Source organism: Lissotriton vulgaris, chromosome 1_2 (genome assembly GCF_964263255.1).
Source record: "Lissotriton vulgaris chromosome 1_2, aLisVul1.2, whole genome shotgun sequence".
NCBI classification, from domain to species: Eukaryota; Metazoa; Chordata; class Amphibia; order Caudata; family Salamandridae; genus Lissotriton; species Lissotriton vulgaris.
Window position 1 is genome coordinate 290,827,430 of NC_141686.1, and position 13,804 is coordinate 290,841,233.

At 49.7% G+C, this 13,804-nt stretch overlaps 1 protein-coding gene across 1 annotated transcript in view; it reads left to right on the plus strand.

The window, feature by feature from the left end:
• PPP1CA (protein phosphatase 1 catalytic subunit alpha) overlaps positions 1-13,804 on the plus strand; it is a 199,580-nt gene that overhangs the window by 184,082 nt on the left and 1,694 nt on the right. Inside the window, exon 6 of the mRNA XM_086953258.1 lies at positions 13,651-13,785. Within this exon, the coding sequence (XP_086809384.1) occupies positions 13,651-13,785 (135 nt within the window). The remainder of the gene's footprint in view (positions 1-13,650; positions 13,786-13,804) is intronic.

Sequence of the window (13,804 nt, forward strand, 5' to 3'; positions counted from 1 at the left end):
ACTCACGAATGGGAGTTACACCAGCCGACTCTGGACCTAGTGTTTCATCAATGGGGTCATCCCAAGATAGACCTCTTTGCAACTCCAGGGAATCGGAAGTGCCAGACTTTCGCCAGTTGGCATCCACATCCAGAATCCAGCGGCAATGCCCTACTCATGGATTGGAGCGGCCTGTTTGCTTATGCGTTTCCCCCCGATCCCATTGGTGCCAAGAACGTTGTGGAAGATGCGCAGGCAACCCTGCCGCTTGATTCTAATCGCCCCACGTTGGCCCAGGCAGGCTTGGTTTTCAGAACTCCTAATGTCACAATGCAAGCCCATTCGTCTACATCCACGTCCGGACCTCCTGACAATGGACGGCGGACAAATTTGCCATCCAGACCCGTTGACGCTTCAATTGTCGGCATGGAACCTGAATACGTTGAATTTGCCTCTTTAAGTATACCCCAAGACTGTAGGGACATCCTAGCGTCTGCTAGAGCTCCATCAACCATCAAAACATATAGGTTGAAGTGGAAACGTTTCTGTCTTTGGTGCGCAGCATCCAACGTACACCCAATCAATTCCACTCCAGACCAACTTTTACTGCTCTTTTTAAGTCTTGCTCAGGCTGGTCTTTCACATGCCACATTGAGTCTTTTTGGCGGCCATTTCACGCTACCGCCACAATGGTTCTACGTCTCTCTGTTCATCCAGAATCATCCGACAGTTCTTTAAAGGACTTTTCAGGAAGTTCCCTCCGTTAAGGCGCCCTCCTCTAGCGTGGCACCTCAACGTGGTATTGTCACAACTTATGAAACCTCCATTTGAGCCAATTCATCGATCACACCTCAAGTTTCTTACCTGGAAAGTTGCTTTGCTTTTGGCTTTGACATCGTCTCGTCGTGTAAGTGACTTGCACGCTTTTACCATCAAACCTCCGTATTTACAGTTCAAGCCCGATGGAGTGTCACTTCGTACCAATCCTTCTTTTCTACCAAAAGTACCTACTGACTTCCATTTGAACGAGCCTGTCTTCTTAAAGACTTTTTTCCCGGATCCTAAATCTCCTGCAGAACAACGACTACATTCTTTAGACATAAAACGTTGTCTAAAATTCTACATTTCAAGAACAGCCCCTTTCCGTAAATCCGATCAGCTATTTATAGCATATGGACTACTGCGCAAAGGGCATTCAGTGACTAAACAAACAGTAGCACGATGGCTCTCTTCAGCCATATCATTTTGCCATCAGCAGGCTGGCAAGCCTTTACCTACTCCAGTGAAGGCACATTCTACAAGAGCGATGGCATCGTCCACTGCGTTGTTTGCCGGAGTGCCTCTACACCAGATTTGTCGAGCAGCGACATGGTCCAGCAGGCACACCTTTACCAGACATTATTGTTTGGAAGCTGTTAACGAAGCGGATACCGCAGTGGGACAAGCAGTGCTTCGTCATCTTTTCAAATAAGGTGAGCCTCTGTTCCCTCCTCCATTCTTGAGATTGCCTTGCTTTTATGCTATATGTTGTTCTTCAATTGTTTGGAAATGTTGCAATCTCAGCTCTAGGAGGTTACTGCTATCTATTCTATTCAAGCATGTGAATCTATGAAAGACACCCCTAATACTGGAGAAGAACAATTGTTACTTACCTGTAAACAGGTGGTTCTCCAGTATTGGTGTCTTTCATAGATTCACATGCAACCCACCCATCCTCCCCTCAGAGGCTCTTCTCCTCATGCGCTATTGTTACTAGTGCTACGAAAATCTGAGGGCTTGAGCTTCTGAGGAGAAGGTTCTAGAGGGTGCTTGAGCCTGATTGGCTGCAGTTTGGACTAACATAATGACACTGATATGTTGCAAATGAGTTTTTTCTCTCTAATGCATTTCTGTGTAGCAACCTTTGTAAAGGCTTTCAGTATATATTTTATCTGTTTTTACTACTTATTATGATACTATATGTATATATATATATATTAGCATTATTGCTATTTTATTTACCGTGGGACTCCCACTTCGACGACGGGGAATATTCAAGCATGTGAATCTATGAAAGACACCAATACTGGAGAACCACCTGTTTACAGGTAAGTAACAATTGTTCTTTCCAGCCTCGAGCGGCCCCTGCGAAGCGGGGGCCGCGAGGCGCTATGTAGTACAAGGAGGCGGGGGCAGGAAGAGGACCCAGGTGCGGCCGGTGACTTTGCCGCAAAGCAGCCTGGTCCTCGCAGTCCCGCGGTCCTTCCAGCAAATGATCAGTAGGTGAGCAAGGAAATGGTGACAGCAAAGTTTCCAGCCTCGAGCGGCACCCCGGATGAGCTTGTCCACTATAGAATGGGGGCTACAAGAGATAATCAGATAGATTCATGAAGCCAAATTGCGATCGCAATAGCTGCGAATTAGCAATTGCGATCACAATTTGAAGAAAAGGAATACATGAACGTGAAAACTCTAAAATTGCGAATTTGCTAAAGAAAAATTGCGAGTTCGCAAAGTAAATCGCAGAATCCAGGAAGAAGCCAATTAGCGAATCGGAAATTGCGAGAAACCATGGATTCTGCGAATTAATTTGCGAAATAATCGCAATCGCTATTAAAGTAAAATCGCAAAATGCGAAAAAATCGCTATTTGCGACGCGCAATTTAAGAACCCAAACCAGGTGGTAACCAGTAAGGAAAAATAAATAAATAAATAACTTTAACAAACTACCAACAGGTGCAGGCCTGACCAAACACACTTAAGGACATGCAGTTGGAGCATGAGGACTCTCACAATGCCAGGACTCTACACGGTGGTCAGGCGGCGAAGGCTACAGCGAGCAGCACGGAACAGACGCAGGATCCAAGAGCGAATATACCGCCAGCGGATCACCCTTCTGGGCCAAACTGATGAGCAAATTTACTCTAAGTACTGCCTGAATGGGGCAATGATAATCAAGCTGATCCGGGACCTAGACCCCCTGATGCAGCACCCAACAAGGAGGACCAATGCCGTGCCCACACATGTCCAGGTCTTGTGCAGCCTGCACCTACTGTCCTCCGGAAGCTTCCAGGGGATAGTCGCTGATGCAGGGGGTATATCCCAGCCCACCATGTCCCGCTGCCTAAGGAGTTTCCTGGAGGCAATGCTGCCCCGGCTACACCACTACATCTCATTCCCGACCACCCAACAGGGCTTGAATGACACCAAGCTTCATTTCTACAACATCGCGCAATTCCCACATGTAATAGGATGCATTGACTGTACCCACATCCAGATCTGTCCACCAGCACAAACGGAATACATGTACCGCCCCCGAAGTCCTACCAATCCCTCAATATTCAGATGGTGTGCAACGCCAAGACTATCATCACGGACATAGTGGCACAATATCCGGGGAGCACACATGACTCCTTCATATTCCGGCACAGCGGCATGCACACATGACTGGCCAGGGGAGACTTTGGCGAAGGACACCTACTAGGTAAGTACACATGCCCCCAAATAGTACACTGTGATCATGTATCTGCGCAGAACAGGCACTCACCCTGTGCTTCTTTCCTTCAGGTGACGGCGCCTATGGTCTCCGTGAGTACCTCCTCACCCCATACCTCAACCCTGCCACACCACAGCAACGGCGTTACAATGCTGCCCACATACGCACAAGAAATTGCATTGAGGGCATTTGGGCTTTTGAAGAGCCGTTTCCGCATACTTCACAAGACTGGTGGGGCCATCAAATACACGCCTGAGGTCTGCTGCTGCATCGTGGCAGTGTGTGCAATACTCCACAACATTGCTACCAAGCGCAGGATACCAGTGGCAATATCTGGCAGTGAGTCTGAAGGGGACAACCGCCCACCTCCACATGTACGTCATGCACACAGGGAAAATCCTGCAGAAGGATACAGGCGCCGCAACCACATCACTATTAACTGATTCTAGTGCTCCCATTCCCCTCACACAACACTGCACTCATGCATGACAAATGTAATAATGACATGAGTTGGAGTTAAGTGCGACCATAAAATTTTATTGTTAATTCACAATATTGTGGCCTTTGATTTCCTTGGTGTCACATGAGGACAGTATTGCTTCATACCTTCCCATGCAGGGGTAGAGGGCTTGCTTAGGTGTCCAGCATGGCCCTACAGACAGTGTTCAAGGTGTCCCTGGCGCCTACGTCCAGATGCAGTCTTCTTCCAGGGTCCTGAGGGACGGTGTTGGCCCGTGATCCTGCTGTTGGCCTGCTGCTGCGGCAGCGTTCAAGCACCGGCGGCAAGGACATGCTGCTGTTGGTCGACGCAACCTCGCTGACATCGTTCCCCCCCCCCCCCGGTTCACCATGGGCAGTGGGCCGCATGCTGAGCACTGCTGCTGTCAGCAGTTCAAGTGACCTGGCCACATTTTGGCAACACTACCATTTGCCCCTGTATGGCAAGTGATCTGCGTGAAGGTTGCGATGTAGCATTGCCTACTATATGGTTGGACCTGGTGTAGGCCGACAGGCGGGCCAGTAGTTGGCGGTGGCAGCGGCGGGTCATGTCCTGCTGGGCTACCAGCAGCTGGCTATTTTCACGGACAGCTGCGGTCATCTGTCCGACATTTTGGACAGTCTTCTGCAGCTCAAGATGTATCGCTGCCAGGTGACGCGCCTGTCTTTGGTGTACTGCCAGCATGCGACGTTCAATGGCCAGGCCAGGATTAGGTAGATGGAGTGCCCTGCCCGTGCCTGTTGAGGCTTGTCACTGCTGGCGCCTCAGTCCGCTGGACTGGGATCTTGCTCTGGCTGTGCGCCTCGTCTGCCTCCTAGCTGCTGGTGGTGTGGCCTGTAGAACTGATGTGGGTGTCTGTTTGGGTGGTGGCTGGACACCTGTGGCAGCAGGGGTGGCCCTGTCCACACGGGGTGGTGGTGGTGGAATCACTGCAGGTGGCTGGGATGGACCTGGTTGTTGGTCAGATTGGCCCTCTCCCTCGGTGTCCTCCGGTACCTCCTCGATATGTAGGGCCTCTGTCAGTGCTGGGTTGGTCAGCAGCACCTGTGATTTAGAAGGGTGCATGATTAATGATATGAATCCTGCACATGAGATGATGCTACATGCATGCAGGCTTGCTTTCCCTGACTGGCTTTTGGAATTACTATGATTTGACCGATCTGGCTGTTTTGGGCTATATGGGGAATTATGATTACGCTACAACTACCACAATGCATTGGGGCATTTCAGGTGTTCATGGCCTGCATTACTGGGGATGTCATATTGCTAGCTCAGGAGGCATGGGCTTTGTTAGGGGACGGGGTCGCAGTCGCATGGCACTTACCTTGTGATTGTTGGCTGGGTCGGGACGAGTCCAGCTGAATAACACCCACGCAGGCTTCTGGTGTGAGGGTGTCCTCGACAAGGTCCTCCAATGGAGTGTTGGGTGTGGCAATTGGATCCCCCTCCACCGGTGGCAAGTCGCTCCCCAAGCCTCTCCGCAATGCGCTCCTTTGCACGACCTCTCAGGTGGTACCAACGCTTCAAGTAGTCGATTGACCGCTGGCTCACCCAGACTGAATTTACTTTTGCACGGATGCGCAGCCAGATCCGGCGCTTGTCTGCCTCTGGCACCCTCCGGGAGTCCTTGCCGAAGAGGCGTCCATGGTCCTTACAAGCCGCCTCAATGAGGTACTCAAGTTCTTGTTCAGAGAACTTTATTTTTTTCTTCCTTCCTTGGCCACTGCTCCCTGCTGCTTCCTGGGACATGTTGGTGGCATGTGTCCTGCTGGGGTGCTGCAAAATCACTGTTGTGGAGCTCTTCACAATGCTGCTTCCACTGTCTGGCTCAGTGATTTGTTTGTGGGAGGGAAAAGCCTGCGTTCGAGGCATGTGGGCTGCTAAATTCATATCTTTGCATATCTTTGCATTAGATCGCCACCTAGTGTTGGGTCCGGATGATCGCACATTGTTGTCCTGGAAGAGTCTTCGAAGTATCCTGAGATGGGTGGCTCCTCCCCTGGACTACAGTGCGCATGGGCATCGGCTCCATCCCCAGATTGTTTTTTTCCGCCATTGGGTTCGGATGCGGTCTCGACGTCTCTCCGTCGGAACCGAATAAACATCATTTTTTACGGCCAAAAGGCTTTGGGTTCTTCACGTCGGTATTGTTTGCGTACGGTCTCGAGTTTCTTCCGTCTCTCGGAGCCGGAATCACCGGAGTTTCTTACAACTCTTCGGACATCGAGGCCTTCTCATCGCGACTCGACACTAAGTTCCCAACATGGAGCGGAGTCCGTTTAAACTCTGTCCGCTCTGTGGGTCCAAATACCCACATATAGATGTACACCCGGTATGTAATAAGTGCCTTTCGCCAGACCATGACGAAGGAAGTTGCCGGGCCTGTGCGAAGTTCAGGTCGAAGAAAACTCTCACGATTCGGCGCGCGGTGCGCCTTGTGGCCAAGCAGGCGGCCCCGGATCCAGATAACATCTTCGGCGACCAAGAAGAAGAGGACCAGAGCCATCATCTTCAAATCTCCCCGCCTGAGACGGAGGTCGAGGCCGATCCGGAATATGACGACGACGGAGTCGTGGGTCAGGGCCTTGAATACGTCGACGAGGTAGGGGACGACGCGATGGTTTATGGGGCCGAGGAAGATAGCTCAGGGGACGAGCTATGCCCCGAAGTTGAAGAACATCAGGAGGGGGTCGCGGGATCGCCTGTCGGCCTTACCCAAGACCCTGTAGCGCAAGCCACGGCCCCGCCTGTCGGCCCGGCCACGGACATACTTGCTGCGCCTAGGGTTTCGAAACCGAAACTGAAAGCAACGGTCTCGACTGCACCTAAAATGGCCGACCCGAAACCGAAAGTGAAGGACTCGAACGTCCCTAAGATGGCGGTCGCAACGGCAAAAACAAGTAAACCGGCGGCCTCATCGACTCCGTCGACCTCCGGTCCGCAGAAGTCGAAGAAACACGGCGATTCCACAGGGTCGAAATCGGCGCCAGAGGAGAGATCCTCTAAGAAGGGTGGCACGCACAAGACAAGCGCGCCGGCGCCGGCGAAGCCTGCTAAAGCAACCGACACAGCACCGGCTCCAACGGGGACATCTGCGCATCGCTCCAGGGACTCGGGGTCGGCGCCGTCCATCCCTCTAAAAGACCTACGGAACGTCGCATCCGAAGGCAAGGCCACCCCGTCGGTGCCAAAGACATCGGTCACCGACGCATCTCTCGTGGCTGCTTCACTACAAAGAATTAAGGACAAGGTTTTTTCCTCGTCGACGCCAACGCCATCGACGCAGAAGGCGGCAGATGTCCCGGTCAAGCCGGCAAGCAAGCTCCTCTTCCTTCTACCGCCAAAAGTGGTGCCAAAGGCCTTTTCCTCGAAATCGACGCCAAAGAAGTCGGATTCTTCTGCGGCGGGGACATCTTCAGGTCAAGTGCTCGACCCCGAAGAGGATTCGGAGTGTTTTATAGACGCGGACACGGGGAAGTTAACCCTTTATAAAAGAAAGATCACTTCGCAGCCGGTGGAATCCTACGTCATTCCTCTAAAAAAGAAGAAGTTTCCACAGGACGCCTCTGTCCTCATGGAACCTATTCTGCCTCCTCTGGGAAGGAGCCCAACACCGTCTCCAGACCACTCTGACAGTGGGGACTATGGTGAAGATGAACAATACACGTTCCCAGTAAATGAACCTGATGCACAGCCAGATTCTTATTATGGCATTGGGGACCAAGGCCAAGATGTGGGGCAAGACCCACAGTCCTTCAGTACACGTGCATCCCCTACGGAGGATTCTGCAGGTTTTCATGCACTAATTGAGAGGGCAGCTGCTAATCATGATGTGGACATGCATGCTGACCCAGTTGAGGAAGACTTTCTATCCGACACGTTTTCAGTTTCGGAAAGAAATGTAAAGACACTGCCTATGCTCAAAGGGGTCCTCAAGCATGCTGCGGACATCTTTAAAGAGCCTACCAGGGCGAGGGTGGTCAACCCACGTATTGAGAAAAAGTACAGACCAGCGCCTGCAGACCCTGCATACATTCGAGGACAGTTGCCGCTTGACTCCTTGGTGGTAGCAAACGCACGCAAGAGGGCCAACTCCCAAACAACGGGTGAAGCTCCTCCCCCGGATAAGGAGTCCAAAGTGCTAGAGGCAGGAGGCAAAAGAGTGGCTGCACAGGCTGCCAATTTCTGGCGTATTGCAAATACACAGGCACTACTGGCACGTTATGATCGATCACATTACGACACACTAGAGCAGATTGTAGAACACCTGCCTCCGCAGTTTCAAGAAGGCACCAAAATGATTATACAAGAGGGACAACTGATCTCCAACGCGGCCATAAAGTGCGCACTTGATGTCGCGGACACAGCCGCTAGGGCCGTTAACACCAGTGTCATGCTTAGAAGACAGGCTTGGCTCCGCATATCGGGGTTCAAACCTGACATTCAAACAACCATACTTAATCAACCAGTCAATCCGGATAGACTGTTTGGTCCAGATGTTGACACCACCCTGGAAAAGATTAAAAAGGACACTGAAACTGCTAAATCGATGGGGGCCCTACAATCTCAGCAGTTTCGGGGCAATAATTTTCGTCGCTCAGGTGCCCGTGGAGTCACCAGAGGACAGATGGGTCAACAGTCACAGTTCCCTAGAGGTGGAGCACAGTCCTCGTACCCCAAACAAAACAAGAGGGGCTACAGGGGAAACAGCAACAAAGGACGTGGCAAAGGAGGCAACAATTCACGCTCCTCTGCCCCAAGCAACCAGTGACTCTCTGTCACTGCCCCCCGACCATTTAACACCTGTCGGGGGGAGAATACAACAGTTCCTGCCCGTCTGGACCAACATCACCACAGACAGGTGGGTGCGACAGCTTATCCAGTACGGTTATTGTCTAGAGTTAAAGTCCACTCCACCCAACATTCCACCAAGGCAAAGGCCTATGTCCGCAGAGCACTTGCACTTATTGCAGCAGGAAGTGTTGGTGATGCTGCAAAAAGGGGCAATCGAGCTCGTGCCAGTGGGGGAGGAAGGCACAGGGGTTTATTCTCTGTACTTCCTCATTCCAAAAAAGGATGGATCCCTACGGCCAATTCTGGATCTCCGTCCCCTCAATCTGTACATACTGTCAGAGCATTTCCACATGCTCACACTGCAACAGATTCTTCCTATGTTAAACAAAGGAGACTTCTTAGCAACCTTGGATCTCAAGGATGCTTATTTCCACATTCCGTTACATCCGTCCCACAGAAAGTACCTCAGGTTCACTATCCAGGGCACGCATTATCAGTTCAAAGTCCTACCCTTCGGAGTCACAACTGCCCCAAGGGTCTTTACCAAGTGTCTGGCGACTGTAGCAGCGCACCTCAGGAGGCAGAACATCCATGTCTACCCCTACCTCGACGACTGGCTCGTTCAAGCCAGATCGGAACGGCAGTGCGCCGCGGACATGTCGACTACCATTCACCTCCTTCACGACCTGGGTTTCTCGTTGAATTACCCGAAGTCACACCTTCAGCCGGCACACGTCCGGCAGTTTCTGGGTGCGACAATCAACACCCTGACGGCCTCGGCACAACCAAACCAGGTCAGGATAGACGGCATGCAGTCCTTAATACAGAAGTTCAGACCGGGACACTCGCTTCCAGCAAGAGTGTTCATGCAGTTGATAGGCATGATGGCCTCCTGCATCTTCATAGTCCCTCACGCACGGTTGCATATGCGCCCGCTCCAGGAGTGCTTAGCAAATCAGTGGACACAGGCTCAGGGACAATTAACAGACCTAGTGTTGGTTACCAGTCGGGCATACAACTCTCTGCATTGGTGGACTCCACACAACCTTTGCAAGGGCCGACTGTTCCAGGAGCCAGTGCCACAGGTTATCCTGACAACGGACGCATCTCTCCAGGGATGGGGAGCACACCTGCTCACTTACACAGTGCAGGGACTATGGACGACGCAGCAACAGAAGATGCACATCAACTATCTAGAACTGATGGCGATCTTCATGGCACTCAAGTCCTTCATTGTACATCTGTGCAACAAAGTGGTGTTAGTCCGGACGGACAACATGACCGCGATGTACTACATCCAAAAACAGGGGGGCACCCACTCACCACAGCTGTCTCACCTGGCTCAGAGCATGTGGAAGTGGGCCATTCAGAGGAACATCTTCCTCATGGCAGAACACCTCCCGGGGAAGGACAATCAGATGGCGGATCTGCTCAGCAGACACAGTCATCAAATGCACGAGTGGGAGATACATCCATCGGTACTCCAGCCGTACTTCCAAAGGTGGGGGCGTCCAGACATAGACCTGTTCGCCACAAGGGAGAACGCAAAATGCCAAAGCTTCGCCGCCAGGTTCCCACACCCCCAATCGCAGGGCAATGCGATATGGATGAACTGGTCAGGCAAATTTGCTTACGCTTTTCCCCCGACACCCCTGATACCACTGGTGGCGAGGAAACTACGGCAACACTCCATGACACTCATCCTAGTTGCTCCAACGTGGGCGCGCCAAGCATGGTACACCACGTTCCTCGAGCTCTCAGTGGTCCCGCATCAAAGACTGCGCCTCACGCCCAGACTTCTGACGCAGAACCATGGAGAAATTCAGCATCCAGATCCGCAACAGCTCAACCTAGCGATCTGGCTCCTGAAGTCTTAGAGTTTGGATACCTGAACCTACCTCCTGAATGCATGAACATCATCAAGGAGGCGAGGAAGCCGTCAACCAGAGCATGCTATGCCGCGAAATGGAAGCGTTTTGTCATTTACTGTGCAAACAATGACATAAACCCGCTAGATGCGTCTATCCCTAACATCATTTGCTATCTGTTACACCTTTACAAGTGCAAACTAGCGTACACTTCTATTCGGATACATCTATCCGCCATCGCAGCTTACCTTCAGAATAGGCAGCATCTCTCAGTCTTCAGGGTGCCTGCCATTAAAGCGTTTCTTGAAGGCCTGAAACGAGTCATTCCCCCAAGAACACCGCCAGCTCCCGTGTGGAACCTCAATGTGGTCCTCACCAGGCTGATGGGACCACCGTTTGAGCCAATGCACTCGTGCGAACTGCAATTCCTAACGTGGAAAGTTGCTTTCCTAATTGCCATTACGTCACTAAGACGCGTAAGTGAGTTGCAAGCACTCACGATACAAGAGCCTTTCATCCAGATTCATCCAAATAGGGTGGTACTACGTACTAACCCCAAATTCCTTCCAAAGGTGGTGTCACACTTTCATCTCAACCAAACTATCGATTTGCCCGCATTCTTCCAAAATCCACAAACAGTGGCGGAGAGGATGCTCCATACCTTAGACGTACGGAGGGCATTGATGTACTACATAGACAGGACACAACACTTTAGGAAGACAAAACAACTCTTTGTTGCCTTCTCACCACAACGCAAAGGCAACCCAATTTCCAAAGCAGGAATAGCCAGATGGATTGTTAAGTGCATCCAAATCTGTTATCATAAAGCCAAGCGCACTTTAACAATACCCCCAAAGGCACACTCCACACGCAAGTTGGGGGCATCCATGGCTTTCCTCGGAAACATTCCTCTAGAGGATATTTGCAGAGCAGCCACGTGGGTTACACCACATACCTTTACAAAACACTACTGTGTTGATGTACATTCCAAACAGCAAGCGGCTGTAGGACAGGCTGTTCTCAAGACACTTTTTCAGGTTTCTGCAGCTGGCACGGGCAACCGCCGCTGATGGAGGGACTGCTATGTATTCTATGCAAAGATATGAATTTAGCAGCCCACATGCCTCGAACTGAATATGCTACTTACCAGTATGCATCTGTTCTTGGCATGTAGGGCTGCTAACATTCATATCGCCCACCCTCCTCCCCGGTGCCTGTCGCAGCTGCAGATATACTATTGTATTCAATCATTAGCATGGACATCCTTTACACTTGCCACTCCATCCTCTGCCACAATGGCGAAAAACAATCTGGGGATGGAGCCGATGCCCATGCGCACTGTAGTCCAGGGGAGGAGCCACCCATCTCAGGATACTTCGAAGACTCTTCCAGGACAACAATGTGCGATCATCCGGACCCAACACTAGGTGGCGATCTAATGCAAAGATATGCAAAGATATGAATGTTAGCAGCCCTACATGCCAAGAACAGATGCATACTGGTAAGTAGCATATTCATTCCTGGTTGTGATGTCATCAATGAGCTCGAAATGCGACTTCCCGTTTTTGCGATCTCGCAGTTAGCGAGATCGCAAATTGCGAGATCGCAATTTCAACATGGAAAACGGCCGATTCTGCGAAATTTAAGCGATTGTGGTAAGATCGCAATCGGAAATTGCGGCCGATGGCGATTCGCATTTTTCAATCTCATTTCTTCATGAATGCCAAGCTGCGATTTTCAAATTGTCATTCGCTATTTTTTGCAATTAGAAATTCGCAGAATGGCACTGATGAATCTATGTGAATGCCCTTTGGTCTTCGAAAATGCATCCCATGGTTTGAACACATCGCTACCTGGTTCGCAAAAATAGGACTATTAACTATTGGGAAAAACCCCTAGAATTAACTAGGGCAAGTAGCAAGATTGCTAAATCTTTATTTTGTAACTATCCAAGTACAACCTTGCAACAGGATGCCAGTTTAGGTCCCCTAACTATATAGTTTCTCCAGTTTAAAAATACTTTTCAATTTTAATCTCTCCCATCGGCAGCGAAATCATTATACTTGAAGTTCAGATATGGGGTTTTGCAGACCAATGACAAGAAATCCAAATGGGGCAACAATGTAAATGATTAAGACTCCAACAAGTGCATTTTCTGTAAAAATATTTCCTTAGTAAAGGAAGACGTTATGCATATTTTATTTTTTCGTCCTGCATACCAATATTTGAGAGAAAGATGGATTAAACCTTTATGTAATACCCTTAAATTAAGACCTTGTATTCAGGCAGAACGGATCCTGTGATCTGACACCTCACGATTGGTGGTCTTTTGTGTGTCAAGATTCCTCTGTAATGTACTTAAAAGCAAAAAGTGGTTTGAAACTTTAACTGTGGAAGTATGAGACTCTACTTTTTAATGGACTTAACCAGTCTATCCAATTTTAAGCGATGCTTTGCTTTTTACACTGGAAAATTTGTGGACAATTAATTACTAGAGATCTGACCTAATATCAATGTTGCATTCTGATGAAATGTCTGTCCTTTTCAAGAGAGTTTTATACTTATACTTATATTTTATCGGATTTAAAATCAAATGTTTTATATTGTAAATTGAAGAACTACTGTGGAAACTCTGACCCCATTTCCGTTCTTGGCTTATTATTGTCACGGTTGTATAATTGCTGTGATTTTATCAATATGATGCACTTTTATGGTCTAAAGACTGAAATAAAGTATTGAATTGAAATACACATGTTGTATGTTATATGTTCCGTTCCTATAGGGGGCTGAATAGTCATTTGGAAGTAGAGTTAAGGAAAGTGGATGGAGGAATGGGTTGAGGAGACATGAACCTGAATAATGCTTGGGTATGCTGAAAGGCTTGAATGTCTGAGTTGTGCAGGATTTCTTGAAAGTCTGTGGAACACTAAACCAGGAGAGTGACAGGAGTGTCAGGAGTAACTTAAAGCCATTGGTGTGTTGCTTTGGACAAGGCATTTCTGCAGTTCGAGACTGACTGAACTTCTCGTTTTCAGGTGGTGGAAGACGGCTACGAGTTCTTTGCTAAACGGCAGCTGGTGACACTCTTCTCTGCGCCAAACTACTGCGGGGAGTTTGATAATGCTGGGGCCATGATGAGTGTCGATGAGACCCTCATGTGCTCTTTTCAAGTGAGTTGGCACAGTTCCA